The sequence below is a fragment of the Salmo salar genome, chromosome ssa06 (assembly GCF_905237065.1).
Source record: "Salmo salar chromosome ssa06, Ssal_v3.1, whole genome shotgun sequence".
Taxonomy (NCBI): domain Eukaryota; kingdom Metazoa; phylum Chordata; class Actinopteri; order Salmoniformes; family Salmonidae; genus Salmo; species Salmo salar.
In genome coordinates, this window is record NC_059447.1 from 80,473,583 (window position 1) to 80,493,154 (window position 19,572).

At 41.3% G+C, this 19,572-nt stretch overlaps 1 protein-coding gene across 1 annotated transcript in view; it reads right to left on the reverse strand.

Annotated features, from left to right (window-relative positions):
* LOC106608148 (disks large-associated protein 2-like) overlaps positions 1–12,861 on the reverse strand; it is a 777,756-nt gene extending 764,895 nt beyond the window's left edge. The window contains 2 exon segments of the mRNA XM_045719533.1: positions 2,463–2,517; positions 12,736–12,861. Of these exon segments, the coding sequence (XP_045575489.1) occupies positions 2,463–2,517; positions 12,736–12,753 (73 nt within the window). The 5' untranslated portion in view covers positions 12,754–12,861.
* Positions 12,862–19,572: the final 6,711 nt, after the last annotated feature.

The following is a 19,572-nucleotide window of genomic DNA, read 5'->3' on the forward strand; positions in this document are numbered from 1 at the left end:
GCATACCAAAAGGCCTCCTGCAGAGACGGGGGCTGGGATTCAAAATAAAAATATAGGACAAAACACACATAGCGACAAGAGACACACCACAACACTACATAAAGAGAGACCTTTGTGCCCTTAGGGGGCACAAGGGGCATGTGCCCCCTCAGATCTGTCCTGTTTGATTTATTTTTATTTTCAAATGTTAAATTAATTACTAAACCCCCGTTTTATCATAATTACTAGGTAACATTATCTCCTACCCCATTTCATTTATCCATTTATTTGAGAAATGATTTATTCTTGATGAATAAATAAAACTAAAATATTTTGTTGTACGTTTCTCTGTAATACTACCCATTGGGCACAGATGTCATTTCAACACCTAGATTTGATTTACATTTGGTCAACTAAAAATCTCACCATGTCATTGGATTTAGGTTAAAAGATGGGTGGAAATACACTTACAGTGAGGGAAAAAAGTATTTGATCCCCTGCTGATTTTGTACGTTTGCCCACTGACAAAGAAATGATCAGTCTATAATTTTAATGGTAGGTGTATTTGAACAGTGAGAGACAGAATAACAACAAAAAAATCCAGAAAAACGCATGTCAAAAATGTTATAAATTGATTTGCATTTTAATAAGGGAAATAAGTATTTGACCCCCTCTCAATCCAAAAGATGTCTGGCTCCCAGGTATCTTTTATACAGGTAACGAGCTGAGATTAGGAGCAAACTCTTAAAGTGAGTGATCCTAATCTCAGTTTGTTACCTGTATAAAAGACACCTGTCCACAGAAGCAATCAATCAATCAGATTCCAAACTCTCCACCATGGCCAAGACCAAAGAGCTCTCCAAGGATGTCAGGGACAAGATTGTAGACCTACACAAGGCTGGAATGGGCTACAAGACCATCGCCAAGCAGCTTGGTGAGAAGGTGACAACAGTTGGTGCGATTATTCGCAAATGGAAGAAACACAAAAGAACTGTCAATCTCCCTCGGCCTGGGGCTCCATGCAAGATCTCACCTCGTGGAGTTGCAATGATCATGAGAACGGTGAGGAATCAGCCCAGAACTACACGGGAGGATCTTGTCAATGATTTCAAGGCAGCTGGGACCATAGTCACCAAGAAAACAATTGGTAACACACTACGCCATGAAGGACTGAAATCCTGCAGCGCCCGCAAGGTCCCTCTGCTCAAGAAAGCACATATACATGCCCGTCTGAAGTTTGCCAATGAACATCTAAATGATTCAGAGGACAACTGGGTGAAAGTGTTGTGGTCAGATGAGACCAAAATGGAGCTCTTTGGCATCAACTCAACTCGCCGTGTTTGGAGGAGGAGGAATGCTGCCTATGACCCCAAGAACATCATCCCCACCGTCAAACATGGAGGTGGAAACATTATGCTTTGTTTTTCTGCTAAGGGGACAGGACAACTTCACCGCATCTAAGGGATGATGGACGGGGCCATGTACCATCAAATCTTGGGTGAGAACCTCCTTCCCTCAGCCAGGGCATTGAAAATGGGTCGTGGATGGGTATTCCAGCATGACAATGACCCAAAACACACGGCCAAGGCAACAAAGGAGTGGCTCAAGAAGAAGCACATTAAGGTCCTGGAGTGGCCTAGCCAGTCTCCAGACCTTAATCCCATAGAAAATCTGTGGAGGGAGCTGAAGGTTCGAGTTGCCAAACGTCAGCCTCGAAACCTTGACTTGGAGAAAATCTGCAAAGAGGAGTGGGACAAAATCTCTCCTGAGATGTGTGCAAACCTGGTGGCCAACTACAAGAAATGTCTGACCTCTGTGATTGCCAACAAGGGTTTTGCCACCAAGTATTAAGTCATGTTTTGCAGAGGGGTCAAATACTTATTTCCCTCATTAAAATGCAAATCATTTTATAACATTTTTGACATGCGTTTTTCTGGATTTTTTTGTTGTTTTTCTGTCTCTTACTGTTCAAATAAATCTACCATTAAAATTATAGACTGATCATTTCTTTGTCAGTGGGCAAACGTACAAAATCAGCAGGGGATCAAATATGTTTTTCCCTCACTGAAATTCCCTTATGTTAATGACTTTTTGCAAATCCAATCAGTTATCCATGTTGATTCAACGTCATCACATATCATTTTGGGGTTGAAATGATGAGGAGACAATGTTTATTCAACCAGTTGTTGCCCAGTGGGTAGCCATCTAGCAATTTTATGAAATTGGCTTTAGCGAGGCAGCTAGATACAGTAGGTTCCCAATCTCATAACTAGCTAACAAGGCCATTTCAGGCTATCAATCAAGTTAGAGTACCTTGTCTAGCTATCTTAGCTGGCATGTCAGCTGGTGTTGAAGCACTCAACATCATTCAGTTTCGCTTCTGTCCAATCAATGCTGCTTAAGTGCTGGTTGCTGCTTCCAGTCTAATAATGAAAATATTTTCTTATTTGGTAGAGTGTATCCGCCCCTCCCATGCCACTTACCTGGGTTATTGTCAAGGAAAAGGCAGCAGCGTGTCCATAGTAGCCATGGTAACACCTGTGACAAATGAATACATTTGTTTAGAAATAGTAGGCCTAGCTAATGAAGTTGAGTCACTACAGAATATACAGTTGAAGTCGGAAGTCATTAAAACTCGTTTTTTCAACCACCACAAATTTCTTGTTAACAAACTCTAGTTTGGCAAGTCGGTTAGGACATCTACTTTGTGCATGACACAAGTCATTTTTCCAACAATTGTTTACAGACAGATTATTTCACTTATAATTCACTGTATCACAATTCCAGTGGGTCAGAAGTTTACATACACTAAGTTGACTGTGCCTTTAAACAGCTTGGAAAATTCCAGAAAATTAACTCATGGCTTTAGACGCTTCTGAGGCTAATTGACATCATTTGAGTCAATTGAAGGTGTACCTGTGGATGTACTTCAAGGCCTACTTTCAACCTCAGTGCCGCTTTGCTTGACATCATGGGACAATCAAAAGGAATCAACCAAGACCTCAGAAAAAAATTGTAGACCTCCACAAGTCTGGTTCATCATAGGGAGCAATTTCCAAACGCATGAAGGTACCACGTTCATCTGTACAAACAATAGTACGCAAGTATAAACACCATGGGACCACGCAGCCATCATACCGCTCAGGAAGGAGACGAGTTCTGTCTCCTAGAGATGAATGTACTTTGATGCGAAAAGTGCAAATCAATCCCAGAACAACAGCAAAGGACCTTGTGAAGATGCTGGAGGAAACAGGTACAAAAGTGTCTATATCCACAGTAAAACAAGTCCTATATCGACAACCTGAAAGGCTGCTCAGCAAGGAAGAAGCCACTGCTCAAAAAGCCAGACTACGGTTTGAAACTGCACATGGGGACAGAGATTGTACTTTTTGGAGAAATGCCCTCTGGTCTGATGAAACAAAAATAGAACTGTTTGGCCATAATGACCATAGTTATGTTTGGAGGATAAAGGGGGAGGCTTGCAAGCCGAAGAACACCATCCCAACCGTGAAGCATGCGGGTGGCAGCATCATGTTGTGGGGGTGCTTTGCTGCTGAAGGGACTGGTGCACTTCACAAAATAGATTGCATCATGAGGATGAAAAATTATGTGGATATATTGAAGCAACATCTCAAGACATCAGTCAGGAAGTTAAAGCTTGGTCGCAAATGGGTCTTCCAAATAGACAATGACCCCAAGCATACTTCCAAAGTTGTGGCAAAATGGCTTAAGGACAACAAAGTCAAGGTATTGGAGTGGCCATCACAAAGCACTGACCTCAATCCCATAGAAAATTTGTGGGCAGAACTGAAAAAGCATGTGTGTGCAAGGAGGCCTTCAAACCTGACTCAGTTACACCAGCTCTGTCAGGAGGAATGGACCAAAATTCACCCAACTTATTGTGGGAAGGTTGTGGAAGGCTACCCGAAATGTTTGACCCAAGTTAAACAATTTAAAGGCAATGCTACCAAATACTAATTGAGTGTATGTAAACTTCTGACCCACTGGGAATGTGATGAAAGAAACACAAGCTGAAATAAATCAATCATTCTCTCTACTATTATTCTGACATCTCACATTCTTAAAATAAAGTGGTGATCCTAACTGACCTAAGACAGGGAATTTTTACAAGGATTAAATGTCAGGAATTCTGAAAAACTGAGTTTAAATGTATTTGGCTAAGGTGTATGTAAACTTCCGACTTCAACTGTAGATGTGTTGAATGGGGGGGAGAGGTCCACAATGAACAAGTGTAGATAGTAACTGACTATGACAAGACACCGTGAGACCATGAGCGCATTACAATTTCAAATGTATGATGTGTTGGATATCAAGCATACCAGTAAGTATATTGTTGTTATACAACGGATGGGTCTAATCCTCAATGCTGATTGGTTAAAACTGCATTCCAGCCGGTGTCTATTCCACAAGTTACCACTGGCTAAAGCTATGACGTTGAAATTCCTATTTACTCTGTTCCATCTCACTGCGCTATCCACTGTCTCATCAGCCCAGCCTGGCAATTTCTTTTTCTTTTATTTAATTTAACCTTTATTTAACTATGCAAGTCAGTTAAGAACAAATTAGTATTTACAATGACGGCCTACCCCAGCCAAACCCGGACAAAGCTGTGCCAATTGTGCGCCGCCCTATGGAACTCCCAATCACAGCCGGATGTGATGCAGCCTGGATTAACTTGATCTCCACTATAGAAAGCATCTAGACATTATCTCACATTTCTTTTACACTAGCATTTTGTTAACAACAACGGAAATTTGTATAAACCTTTCTGCCTGACTCACCGACATTTGCAACATTGTTTCAATATTGAAATTCGACCTGCTGCTGTCCCATAGTAATGAATGTGTCGGGAGTCAGGATGAGACAGACAGGCAGACAGCTTTTCTCAGCCAGTCGAAATCATGAATCAGCTGGCATAATTTTTATGGATATATACAAATAAATGTAAATAGAAAACATGTGAAACGAAAAACAGCTAGTTTGCAGTCTTTCCAGCTTCAGTTTGAAGTGATTGTGTTAGCTGTGTTGTTGGCTAGCTCCTCTGAACAACAGTGTCCTGACAAGAAAGCACATTTCTATGCCAGGCAAAATTGCGCATCATTAGCTCATTGTTATGGATGTATCCAAATAAATGTCACTAGAAAACAACTTAAACCAACACAAATGCTGCTACCTTGCTGTTCGTCTGACTGCACTGTTTGACTTGACTGTAAGTTAGCTGTAGTTGGCTAGCTAGCAAGCAAGGAATAAGAATGTTGCCAGACAGTACGGCAATGGAACATTTAGAATGAACAACTGGTTCGCGTCCACAGATACAGAACAAAAAGACTGAACAACTGGGTCGCGTCTCTGACAGAAGGCCTCTGACAGAAGGCCAGCATCCCGGAGTCGCCTCTTCACTGTTGTCGTTGAGACTGGTGTTTTGCGGGTACTATTTAATGAAGCTACCAGTTGAGAACTTGTGAGGCATCTGTTTCTCAAACTAGACATTCTAAAGTACTTGTCCTCTTGCTCAGTTGTGCAGTGGGGCCTCCCACTCCTCTTTCTATTCTGGTTAGACCCAGTTTGAGCTGTTCTGTGAAGGGAGTAGTACAAAGCGTTGTACGAGATCTTCATGTTTCTTGGCCATTTCTCACATGGAACAGCCTTCATTTCTCAGAACAAGAATAGACTGACGAGTTTCAGAAGAAAGTACTTTGTTTCTGGCCATTTTGAGCCTGTAATCAAACCCACAAATTCTGATGCTCCAGATACTCAACTAGTCTAAAGAAGGCCAGTTTTCAGCTGTGCTAACAATTGCAAAAGGGTTTTCTAATGATCAATTAGCCTTTTAAAATGATCAACTTGGATTAGCTAACACAACGTGCCATTGGAACACAGGAGTGGTGGTTTCTGATAATGGGCCTCTGTACGCCTATGTAGATATTCCCTTTTTTTTTTTTTTATCTGCCGTTTCCAGCTACAATAGTCATTTACAACATTAACAACGTCCAAACTGTATTTCTGATTGATTTGATGTTATTTTAAGGAACAAAAAAATGTGCTTTTCTTTCAAAAACAAGGACATTTCTAAGTGACCCCAAACTTTTGAATGGTAGCGTATATCTTGTGGAAGGATAAAATAGTATGAAAAAAATCATAAACATTTTTATGAAAATATGTCAGTCATTATTTGAATATGTTGGTAACCCGTTGTATAAAAGTGATAATGCCCTCAAAGCCTGTAGCTGTGCTCGAATACTCTAACTGCACTAACCGTACTATTTGTGACCTGAATTGAGTATATAGTATGGTTATTGGTCATAGTTATAGTTAGTATGCCAAAAGTTCCCGGATGTCGTACTAAATTCGTCAAAATATGAAGAATACACGCAGAGGACACTATTGCCGTACTTTAAGGCCCAAAATGCAAATCTTCAGGAAATGGGCGTGGCTTCACATCGTTTCGAGAATTGAAGGAAATGGCAAAAAATATGCAGTCGAAGTACAACCAGAGTGGATAGAAATTCATTTCTTGAACTAATTATGACAAATCTTAAGAAAATGTTGAGCAATGTAATAAAGTAATGAGTGACCTTACACGTTACATTGGCTGACAATTTGTTAGCTATACTGTCCTTACGAACCATATAGCATATCATTACAGCAGTATGTACCGGTATGTTGTTAGATAAATAAAAACTAACGTTAGGTAGCTATTTATTTATTTATTTCACCTTTATTTAACCAGGTAGGGTAGCTGAAAACAAGTTCTCATTTACAACTGCGACCTGGCAAAGATAAAGCAAAGCAGTTCGACACAAACAACAACACAGAGTTACACATGGAATAAACAAACATACAGTCAATAATACAGTAGAAAAAGTCTATATACAGTGTGTGCAAATGAGGTAAGATAAGGGAGGTAAGGCAATAAATAGGCCATGGTGGCGAAGTAATTACAATATCGCAATTAAACACTGGTGTGCCAGATGTGCAGAAGATGAATGTGCAAGTAGAGATATGGGGGTGCAAAGGAGCAAGATAAATAAATAAATGCAGTATGGGGATGAGGTAGTTGGATGGGCTATTTACAGATGGGCTATGTACAGTTGCAGTGATCTGTGAGCTGCTCTGACAGCTGGTGCTTAAAGTTAGTGAGGGAGATATGGGTCTCCAGCTTCAGTGATTTTTGTAGTTCGTTCCAGTCATTGGCAGCAGAGAACTGGAAGGAAAGGCGGCCAAAGGAGGAATTGACTTGAGGTGACCAGTGAAATATACCTGCTGGAGCGCGTGCTACGGGTGGGTGCAGCTATGGTGACCAGTGTGCTGAGATAAGGCGGGGCTTTAACTAGCAAAGACTTGTAGATGACCTGGAGCCAGTGGGTTTGGCGACGAGTATGAGGCGAGAGCCAGCCAACGAGAGTGTACAGGTTGAAGTGGTGGGTAGCATATGGGGCTTTGGTGACAAAACGGATGGCACTGTGATAGACTGCATCCAATTTGTTGAGTTGAGTGTTGGAGGCTATTTTGTAAATGACATCGCCGAAATCGAGGATCGGTAGGATAATCAGTTTTACGAGGGTATGTTTGGCAGCATGAGTGAAGGATGCTCTGTTGCGAAATAGGAAGCCGATTCTAGATTTAATTTTGGATTGGAGATGCTTAATGTGTATCTGGAAGGAGAGTTTACAGTCTAACCAGACCCCTAAGTATTTGTACTTGTCCACATATTCTAAGTCAGAACCGTCCAGAGTAGTGATGATGGATGGGCGGGCAGGTGCAGGCAGCAATCGGTTGAATAGCATGCATTTAGTTTTACTTGCATTTAAGAGCAGTTGGAGGCCACGGAAGGAGAGTTGTATGGCATTGAAGCTCGTCTGGAGGTTAGTTAACACAGTCTCCAAAGAAGGGCCAGAAGTATACAGAATCGTGTCGTCTGCGGAGAGGTGGATCAGAGAATCACCAGGAGCAAGAGCGACATCATTGATGTATACAGAGAAGAGAGTCGGCCCGAGAATTGAACCCAGTGGCACCCCCATAGAGACTGCCAGAGGTCCGGACAACAGGGCCTCCAATTTGACAAACTGAACTCTATCTGAGAAGTAGTTGGTGAACCAGGCGAGGCAGTCATTTGAGAAACCAAGGCTGTTGAGTCTGCCGATAAGAATGTGGTGATTGACAGAGTCAAAAGCCTTGGCCAGGTCGAAGAATAAGGCTGCACAGTATAGTCTCTTATCGATGGCAGTTAGGATATCGTTTAGGACCTTGAGCGTGGCTGAAGTGCACCCATGGCCAGCTCGGAAACCAGATTGCATAGCGGAGAAGAAGGTACGGTGGGATTCTAAATGGTCGGTAATCTGTTTGTTAACTTGGCTTTCGAAGACCTTAGAAAGGCAGGGTTAGGATAGATATAGGTCTGTAGCAGTTTGGGTCTAGAGTGTCTCCCCCTTTGAAGAGGGGGATAACCGCGGCAGCTTTCCAATCTTTGGGAATCTCGGATGATACGAAAGATTGGGTTGCAACAATTTCAGGGGATAATTTTAGAAAGAGAGTGTCCAGATTGTCTAGCCCGGCTGATTTGTAGGGGTCCAGATTTTGCAGCTCTTTCAGAACATCAGCTATCTGGATTTGGGTGAAGGAGAAATGGGGGAGGCTTGGGCGAGTTGCTGTGGGGGGTGCAGGGCTGTTGACCAGGGTAGGGGTAGCCCGTTGGAAAGCATGGCCAGCCGTAGAAAAATGCTTATTGAAATTCTCAATTATAGTGGTTTTATCGGTGGTGACATTGTTTCCTAGCCTCAGTGCAGTGGGCAGCTGGGAGGAGGTGCTCTTATTCTCCATGGACTTTATAGTGTCCCAGAACTGTTTTGAGTTTGTGCTACAGGATGCAAATATCTGTTTGAAAAAGCTAGCCTTAGCTTCCTAACTGCCTGTGTATATTGGTTCCTAACTTCCCTGAAAAGTTGCATATCACGGGGGCTATTCGATGCTAATACAGTACGCCACAGGATGTTTTTGTGCTGGTCAAGGGCAGTCAGGTCTGGAGTGAACCAAGTGGTATAGCTGTTCCTGGTTCTACATTTTTTGAATGGGGCATGCTTATTTAAGATGGTGAGGAAGGCACTTTTAAAGAATAACCAGGCATCCTCTACTGACGGGATGAGGTCAATATCCTTCCAGGTTACCCGGGCCAGGTCGATTAGAAAGGCCTGCTCGCTGAAGTGTTTTAGGGAGCGTTTGACAATGATGAGGGGTGGTCGTTTGACGCAGGCCCATTGCGGATGCAGGCAATGAGGCAGTGATCGCTGAAATCTTGGCAGCAGAGGTGTATTTGGAGGTCAAGTTGGTTAGGATGATTTCTATGAGGGTGCCCGTGTTTACGGATTTGGGGTTGTACCTGGTAGGTTCATTGATAATATGTGTGCGATTGAGGGCATCAAGCTTAGATTGTAGGATGGCCGGGGTGTTAAGCATGTCCCAGTTTAGGTCACCTAGCAGCACGAGCTCTGAAGATAGATGGGGGGCAATCAATTCACATATGGTGTCCAGGGCACAGCTGGGGGCAAAATGTGGTCTATAGCAAGTGGCAACGGTGAGAGACTTGTTTCTGGAAAGGTGGATTTTTAAAAGTAGAAGCTTGAATTGTTTGGGTACAGACCTGGATAGTAAGACAGAACTCTGCAGGCTATCTTTGCAGTAGATTGCAACTCCGCCTCCTTTGGCAGTTCTATCTTGTCGGAAAATGTTATAGTTGGGGATGGAAATTTCAGTGTTTTTGATGGTCTTCCTAAGCCAGGATTCAGATACGGCTAGGAAATCCAGGTTGGCAGAGTGTGCTAAAGCAGTGAATAAAACAAACTTAGGGAGGAGGCTTCTAATGTTAACATGCATGAAACCAAGGCTTTTACGGTTACACATGTCAACAAATGAGAGCAGCTGGGGAATAGGAGTAGAGCTAGGCACTGCAGGGCCTGGATTAACCTCTAGATCACCAGAGGAACAGAGGAGGAGTAGGGTAAGGGTACGGCTAAAGGCTATAAGAACTGGTCGTCTAGTACGTTCGGAACAGAGAGTAAAAGGAGCAGATTTCTGGGTGCGATGGAATAGATTCGAGGCATAATGTACAGACAAAGGTATGGTAGGATGTGAATACAGTGGAGGTAAACCTAGGCATTGAGTGACGATGAGAGAGGTTTTGTCTCTAGAAACATCATTTAAACCAGGTGATGTCACCGCATGTGTGGGAGGTGGAACTAAAGGGTTAGCTAAGGAATACTGAGCAGGGCTAGAGGCTCTACAGTGAAATAAGACAATAATCACTAACCAGAACAGCAATGGTCAAGGCATATTGACATTAGGGAGAGGCATGCGTAGCCGAGTGATCATAGGGGTCCAGTGAGTAGTTAGGCTGGTTAGAGACACGGTGATTCAGACAGCTAGCGGGCCAGGGCTAGCAAGCTAGCAGAAGGGCCTTAGAGGGACATCGCAACGGGAGAAGTCTGTTATACCCTCCTCATGCGGTTACGTCGGCAGACCAGTCGTGATGGATTAGTAGGGTTCCGTGTAGTAAAGGGGTCCAGTCCAATCGGCAAAATAGGTATAGTGGCCCAAGAAAATGGCCGATGGATCTCTTCAGCTAACAGTCCGATATGCTCTAGACAGCTAGCGGGCAGCAGATGAGCATTCAGGGGATGTCGCAACGTTGTAGCCAGTTGAAGAACACCTTCGGGCAGATTACGTCGGTAGTCCAGTCGTGAAGGATCGGCGGGGCTACAAACCGGCAGTAAAAGGGGTCCAGGCCAATTGGCAAAATAGGTATTGTAGCCGACTAGTGGCTCATGGACCTCTTCAGCTAGCCGGGAGATGGGCCTAGCTACAGGCTAATTGGTGCTTGCTTCGGGACAGAGACGTTAGCCAGGAGTAGCCATTCGGATTGCAGCTAGCTAGCTGCGATGATCCAGGTGAAAAGCTTCAGAGCTTGCGGTAGGAATCCGGGGATATGAAGAGAAAATAAGTCCTGTATGCTCTGGTTTGAATTGCGTTGTGCAAACTGGCGAGAGTTTTCCGAGCTAAAGGTTAGCTGATGACCGCTAGTAGTGGTTAGCTGACTACTAGCTAGTTAGCTGGCTAGCTTCTGTTGGGGTTCCGGTTCAAAAGTAAAGAAAAATACTTTAGAAAAAAGCAGATCCACACCACATTGGGTGAGGCGGGTTGCAGGAGAGTATTTTAAAGTGGAGGTTTAGAAAAATATGAAAAAAGATATGCGAAGAAAAAATATATATACATGGGACACGACAAGACGAGGACAAAAACGTCTGACTGCTATGCCATCTTGGATTACAGTTGGCTACCTATACATCAAACTTGCTAGTATATTAACTATAGGCTATCTAACGAACTACCCAACGTTTATTGACTTGATTATTCCGTCATTCTTAGCTTAGCTGGACATTCGGGTGCTTTTGTAAATTTGCTCTGGCTATATATTCCGATTTCAGAGCACTCTCATCTGAGTGTACCAGAGTGCAGAATAACACCTGTTGAATATGGTCGATGTCAGTAAACGTCAGCAAAAAAGCGCAACTAAATTGTTGCCAGCAGCACAGTTAAAGTCACCAACGCTCTGGATAACCAGCTCTGCTAGGGCGAGTAAAATAGTCAGAGTGGTCTCATGTGTGTCTGGAAGTAGCTAGCCAACATTAGCTTGGGTGCTTGACTGCCTTGTAAGGTCAGAACACTTAAATTAACCCTACTCCTCGGGCAGAGCGTCCAGTGTGCACTCTAAGAGCGAAATGCTCTGAATTTACAAACAGACAATCTGACAACGCTCGCACTCTGGCACTACAGATTGAATTTAAGAACACACCCAAAGTCGTAAAATGTCTAACTAGTAATTTGTTTTGCTAGACAGGCGAAGAGCTAGTACGCTCAACTGAAAGCATACTGTTCGTTTTACAGTATACTAAAATGAATAGTATATAGTATGTAGTATATACTCATTAAGTATGTAGTATACAGTATGTTAGTATGGGTATTCAAACACAGCTTGTGTTTGAAGGATGTATTGGCACGGTTTCCTAACAGCACCCGTGCCAATATATCCTCCAAACACCAGCTTCTCTGGCATTATCAATTAAATATTAGGCTATTTGTAAGAGAAGAAATTGGGAGTAGGGGGAGGGGGCCCAATCTGAAAGATGGATTTTAGAATGCCAGTTTGGTGAGTTTGATGGGTAGGCTAGTCCCACAGTAGGCTAGCCTATAGGCCTATTTTATAACTCATTTAAATACAGTCCAAACAAAACACCACCACTAATTAAATAAATCAAGAAATGTGATGCTATCTTCAGCATACCTAAGCATTATATGTAGCCTATGTATAATACAAAACAACAAGGACCAAAATATCAGGGATGATGATGCACTGACAATATTTGTGTTGTTCTACTTTCTACTTAACTTAAGAGTCAGGTACTATTTTAAATTTACTGAAAATGTGTCATTCAAAGGACATGATTTGCGCTCTTTCTCGGTCTTATTAGAATTATCACCACGGCAAACAGCCTACATCATCATCCACGAGCTCACTGGTTTCGCGCCACCCAAAAATGAAACAGTTGTGTCTCAGATCTACGCAAAAAAAACATTTCGCATTGTGCATCTGAATAAAAAAAAGACATGTGAAATAAATAAGTTATTGATGAAGAACTCAATTAAAATAGCCCAAATAAGTAGCCTATTATTTTCCCATAGTACCTTATTCAACGCGATCATGCTACATCTTCTTCATCGAACCCATTATTAAAAGAAAAACGTCACTTGTGAAATGGACTGACTGACTCCCAAATAATTGTTGTTTATATGCGTATCGATGACTCCTCTTATGCTATTCAAAAACGTCACAGTGAGCTACAGAACATTTGCAGTTGTATAGTTAATCTGGACAGCAGTCTCCAGAAAGCCCTATCCACGCTGACTTTAAAGTGCATGTCAAGTGTAAAAAGTAAAATGAAGATAGACAGACGCCATTTTCATGAGGTCAATAGCCCAATAATCAGATCACGTTTGGAAGGTATTGAAGTAGAGTAGTCTATGAGTCTTCTTAAATACACAGGCAACTCATAAAAATATATTCACATTTTGCAGACTTCTGTGTTGTTTTAATCTTAGAAAATCTGAATCTGACATCAAATGAATGAAACAGATATGCACATGAAATGAATCCCATACAGAAAAATAATATGGCCTTATATATCAAACATGACATACATTTTGATCATATATTTTAAATATGTCACATTCATATATGAGTTTTAAATATATGACCATATTTTAAAATGTCACGCTTATATATTGGTTTTAAATATATGATCATACATTTTAAAATATATGATCATATATTTAAAACCCATATATAAACGTGACATATATTTTAAAATGTAAGTCACGTTTATATATGGGTTTTAAATATATGATCATACATTTTAAAATATCTGATTGTCACGTCCTGACCAGCAGAGGGTGTTGTTGTGTAGTTTTGGTCAGGACGTGCAGAGTATGTCTGTGTATGTGTGTTCTGGGTGTTGTATTTCTATGTGGGTCTGTGTGGCTCCCGATCAAGGACAGCTGGTGATCGTTGTTCCTGATTGGGAGTCATATAATTAGGAGTATGTTTGTCACTTGGGTTTGTGGGTGGTTGAGTTAACACTGCTATTTGTTTTGTTTGTAAGTAGCCTGTCGTGAGTGTTTATTGTTTTCTGTGTATACTTTACTTAATTATATTAAAAGATGAGTATCCACATTCCGTCTGCAGTTTGGTCCATACAACACCGCTTCAACTTTTATGACACTGATCATATATTTAAAACCCATATACAGTGCCTTGCAAAAACTATTCATCCCCAATGGCATTTTTCCTATTTTGTTGCATTACAACCTGTAATTTAAATAGCTTTTTATTTGGATTTCATGTAATGGACATACACAAAATAGTCCAAAACTCACGGACCAGGCAAGGAGGGCATTAATCAGAGAGGCAACAATGAGACCAAAGATAACCCTGAAGGAGCTGCAAAGCTCCACAGCAGAGATTGGAGTATCTGTCCATAGGACCACTTTAAGCCGTACACTCCACAGAGCTGGGCTTTACGGAAGTGTGGCCAGAGAAAAGCCATTGCTTAATGAAAAAAAATAAGCAAAAACGTTTTTTCGCCAAAAGGCATGTGGGAGACTCCCCAAACATATAAAAGGTACTCAGGTTAGATGAGACTAAAATAGAGCTTGTTGGCCATCAAGGAAAACGCTATGTCTGGCGCAAACCCAACACCTCATCACCCCGAGAATACCATCCCCACAGTAAAGCATGGTGGCAGCATCATGCTGTGGGGATTTTTTTTTAAATCAACAGGGACTGGGAAACTGGTCAGAATTGAAGGAATCATGATGGCGCTAAATACAGGGAAATTCTTGAGGGAAACCTTTTCAGTCTTCCAGAGATTTGAAACTGGGACAGAGGTTCACCTTCCAGCAGGACAATGACCCTAAGCATACTGGTAAAGCAACACTTGAGTGGTTTAAGGGGAAACATTTAAATGTCTTGGAAGGGCCTAGTCAAAGCCCAGACCTCAATCCAATTGAGAATCTGTGGTATGACTTAAAGATTGCTGTACACCAGCGTAACCCATCCAACTTGAAGGAGCTGGAGCAGTTTTGCCTTGAAGAATGGGCAAAAATCCCAGTGGCTAGATGTCCCAAGCTTATAGAGACATACCCCAAGAGACTTGCAGCTGTAATTCCTGCAAAAGGTGGCTCTACAAAGTATTGACCGTGGGGGGTGAATAGTTATGCACGCTCAAGTTCTGTTTTTTTGTCTTATTTCTTGTTTGTTTCACAAGAAAAAATATTTTGCATCTTCAAAGTGGTAGGAATGTTCTGTAAATCAAATGATAATTCCAGGTTGTAAGGCAACAAAATAGGAAAAATGCCAAGAGGGGTGAATACTTTCGCAAGCCACTGTATAAACGTGACATATATTTTAAAATGTATGATCATATATTTAAAACCCATATATAAAACATGACATATATTACCATATATTTTAAAATGTATGTCACATTTTGTGTTTTAAATATACTACCATATATTTTAAAATGTATTTAAAACCCATATGTAAAATGTGACATACATTTTAAAATACATGATCATATACAGTACCAGTTTGGACACACCTACTCATATAAGCATTTTTCTTTATTTTTACTATTTTCTACGTTGTTGAATAATAGTGGAGACATCAAACTTATGAAAAAACACACATGGAATCATGTAGTAACCAAAAAGTCTTAAACAAATCAAAATATATTTTAGATGTTAGATTCTTTAAAGTAGCCACCCTTTGCCTTGATTACAGATTTGCATTCTCTCAACCAGGATCACAAGGTAGTCACCTGGAATGCTTTTCCAACAGTCTTGAAGGAGTTCCCACATATGCTGAGCACTTGTTGGGTGCTTTTCCTTCACTCTGCGGTCCAACTCATCCCAAACCATCTCAATTGGGTTTAGATTGGGTGATTGTGGAGGCCAAGTCATCTGATGAAGCATTCCATCTCTCTTTCTTGGTCAAATAGCCCTTACACAGCCTGGAGGTGTTGAGTCATTGTCTTGTTGAAAAACAAATGAGAGTCCCACTAAGGGCAAACCAGATGGGATGCCGTATCACTGCAGAATGCTGTGGTAGCCATGCTGGTTAAGTGTGCCTTGAATTGTAAATAAATCAGTGTCACCAACAATGCACCCCCACACCATCACACCTCCTCCTCCATGCTTCACAGTGGCGATGACACATGCGGAGATCATCCGTTCACCTACTCTGCGTCTCACAAAGACACGGCGGTTGGAACCAAAAATCTCAAATTTGGACTCACCAGACCAAAAGGACAGATTTCCACAGGTCTAATGTCCATTGCTCGTGTTTCTTTGCCCAAGCAAGTCTCTTCTTATTGGTGTCCTTTAGTAGTGTTCCTTTGCAGCAATTCGACCATGACGGCCTGATTCACGCAGTCTCCTCTGAACAGTTGATGTTGAGATGTGTCTGTTACTTGAACTCTGTGAGGTGCAACCATTTGCCGATTTCTGAGGCTAGTAACTCTAATGAACTTATCCTCTGCAGCAGAGGTAACTCTGGGTCTTGCTTTCCTTTGGCGGTCCTCATGAGAGCCAGTTTCATCATAGCACTTGAAGCAATGTTCAATGTTCTTGAAATTTTCTGCATTGACTGACCTTCATGTCTTAAAAGTAATGACTGCTTATTTGAGCTGTTCTTGCCATAATATGGACTTGGTCTTTTACCAAAGAGGGCTATCTTCTGTATACAATCCCTAAGGAAAGACATTCCACAAATTAACTTTTAACAAGGTACACCTGTTAATTGAAATGCATTCCAGGTGACTACCTCATGAAGCTGGTTGTGAGAATGCCAAGAGTGTACAAAGTTGTCATCAAGCCAAAGGGTTGCTCCTTTGAAGAACTACATGATTCCATATGTTATATTCATAGTTTTGATGTCTTCACTATTATTCTACTAAGTAGAAAATAGTAAAAATAAAGAAAAAGCCTGGAATGAGTAGGTGTCCAAACGTTTGACTGGTACTCAGATAAACCCATGTATAAACATTACATATTTTTAAATATATGATCATATATTTCAATAACAGACAGTATAAATCTCACAACCCCATACAAAAAAAGTTTAATATGGATATGTATTTTCATCATGCAAATTGTACTCAGAACATTGAGACAGATGTGTCCCTTGAATTAATATTACAGCAGACCGTCTAAAGCACTCAGTTATACCAAACTATTGAAAGGCAATGACTGTAACACAAGATATTAAACAAAGTATAAAATTGACAGTATTATTCATCACAAATATCAAATGTAAAGTATTATTTAACACGTACTGATGATTTTTTATTTGCAATATAAGGACCTGGATAAAGATGTTGAGGAGATGCTTTGTCAAACTGATGAGAAAGTACATACATGGATATATTAAAACAACTAGATGGGGTAATAATCGCAGCTTCATTCCAACAGAATCTAGCTGTGTCTATTCACAGTATGCAAAGACGTCAACATGAGTTTACCACAGCTTGTCCTGCAGTAATGTATACGTATCAAGCCATGGTAACGACCCTGGAGCTGAGTAGGCTCCCACCTTCTGAATTCACTTGAGAGATATTAAATACATCTATCCAATAGTGCTAACCACTGACACACTGCAGGATGACTTGTCTTCAGATGGAGGCATCTCAGTTCTCATGGGTATGGAAATGCTCTGGCTGGCGGTTGCACAGGCTGTGTGGGATGATGCCAAGTTGAGGTGTGCAGTCTCCCATGTTAAAATGTGTCCCCTGCAGAGCTGTGGCACTCAAAGCACTTCTCCACTGTGAGCCTGCAGGGACATATTGTGTAAACGGCCATATAAATGCAGCTAACAGTGTGTGCGTGTGAGGCAGACAAAGGAGACGAGCGAAGAGAGGGGATAGAGATATTGTGTGTGTGGGGGGGGTGACTGTGCTAGTCGTGTGTGCGCGTGTGTGTGTCTCTGTGCATAGCACATGGGGATGTGTGGAATTTACTCCTCAGCCTGAAGTGTCCCCACTTAAGCCAGCAAATAGCTAGCTTTTCACGTGGCACCGACTGGTAAGACTCTTCAGGAGGCGGTCACGTGTGCTAGCAAGACAAGAAGTCCCAAGTTCACTACAGTACTTACTATAGAATTCTGTAGTATACTACACACTGTCCTATCCATTGATTGTGTGGTACTTACTGTAAAATACTACAGTATTGTCTGCAAAAACAGTACAGTTTAACATACCCTGCCCATTCCCCCCCCATACAGGTTATGGAAAACAGCAGAAGTCCCATACCTACCTACAGGTTATGGAAAACAGCAGAAGTCCTATACCTACCTACAGGTTATGGAAAACAGCAGATGTCCTATACCTACCTACAGGTTATGGAAAACAGCAGAAGTCCTATACCTACCTACAGGTTATGGAAAACAGCAGAAGTCCTATACCTACCTACAGGTTATCGAAAATGTGCTCCTATAGTATTTCTCCAGTAGGTTTCCTGAAGCGGAAAGCCTATGTCAAAGATAATAAAATAAAAACACTATAGTAAATATTACATTATACTGCAATCTGTAAAAACACTACATTCATCATTATAGTATATAATACTTTTATTTTACTACAGTATTTATACAATAGTTAACTGTAAATACTACAGTTCACTACAATATACTACAGTAAATACTAGTTTTCACTGTAGTGTTTTTGCTGACTTTAGTGTTTTACAGACTTTTTGCACTTTAGTTACTCCAGTGAATACTACAGTAAAGTCAGCAAAAACATTACAGAGAATACTATAGTATTTTTTCATGTGGGAAGCCAGTAGTCATGGCTTAGTAAGGACAAGGTGGCATCTGTATTCATAGTGAGTGGAATGGAGGTGGATGCTTTTTGAAGAGAAGATTCTGCAGTAATGTTTAGGTTAGCGGAGAACATGAGTGGTTGATAACAGACTGGCAGGCTGCAAATCACCATTTCTTCACCCACATCTCTTCAACCTTACAAACAAACAGGGGAAAGCTCTTTAACGAGATACTGAGAGGACAATGCCCACACACACCCCTCAAAACCAGCCTACTCTCAGTGATGTATTGGTCTCAATAACATATTTTGCCAATAGCATTTTCATACACAAAACAAACATACGAAAAGACACCTACAGTAAAATGAACATCAGCTCCGTGGCAATGTAAGGTGATCTCACATGTATTGCTCATGAAAACAAACAACATTCATGACCCAATAAAAACAGCTCTAACCGGCTAGCCCAGTTGGTGGTTGGTACGTACTGACAGACAGAGGGAGGTCAGGCTCTCTGATTCTGCTCATACAACCTGGCTGGAGGTAACCTCCCTGCTAAACCAAGACAGTTGCTCTGAAGTCAGTGGCATATTCTTAATTTGGAGACGCCATCCGTCTTAGTAGGAACACACGCACTCGCACACACACAATATATACAGTATAATATACTGTGTATACTGTTAATATATACTTTTTGTATTTGTATTTATTAGGGATTCCTTTAGCTGCTGTCAAGGTAGTAAATCAAATAAATCAAATCAAATGTTATTTGTCACATGCTCCGAATATAACATGTGTAGATCTTACCGTGAAATGCTTATTTACAAGCCCTTAACCAACAATGCAGTTCAAGAAATATAGAAAATATTTACTAAATAACTAAAGTAAAAAATGTCATAAAAAGTAACAATAAAATTACATAACAATAACGAGGCTATATACAGGGGGTACGGTCAGATGCGGAGCAGTTGCCATGCCAGGCGGTGATGCAACCAGACAGAATGCTCTCGATGGTGCAGCTGAAGAACTTTTTGAGGAACTTGGAACCCATACCAAATCTTTTCAGTCTCCTGTGGGGGAAAAGGTGTTGCCGTGCCCTCTTCATGATTGTCTTGGTGTGTTTGGACCATGATAGTTTGTTGGTGATGTGGAC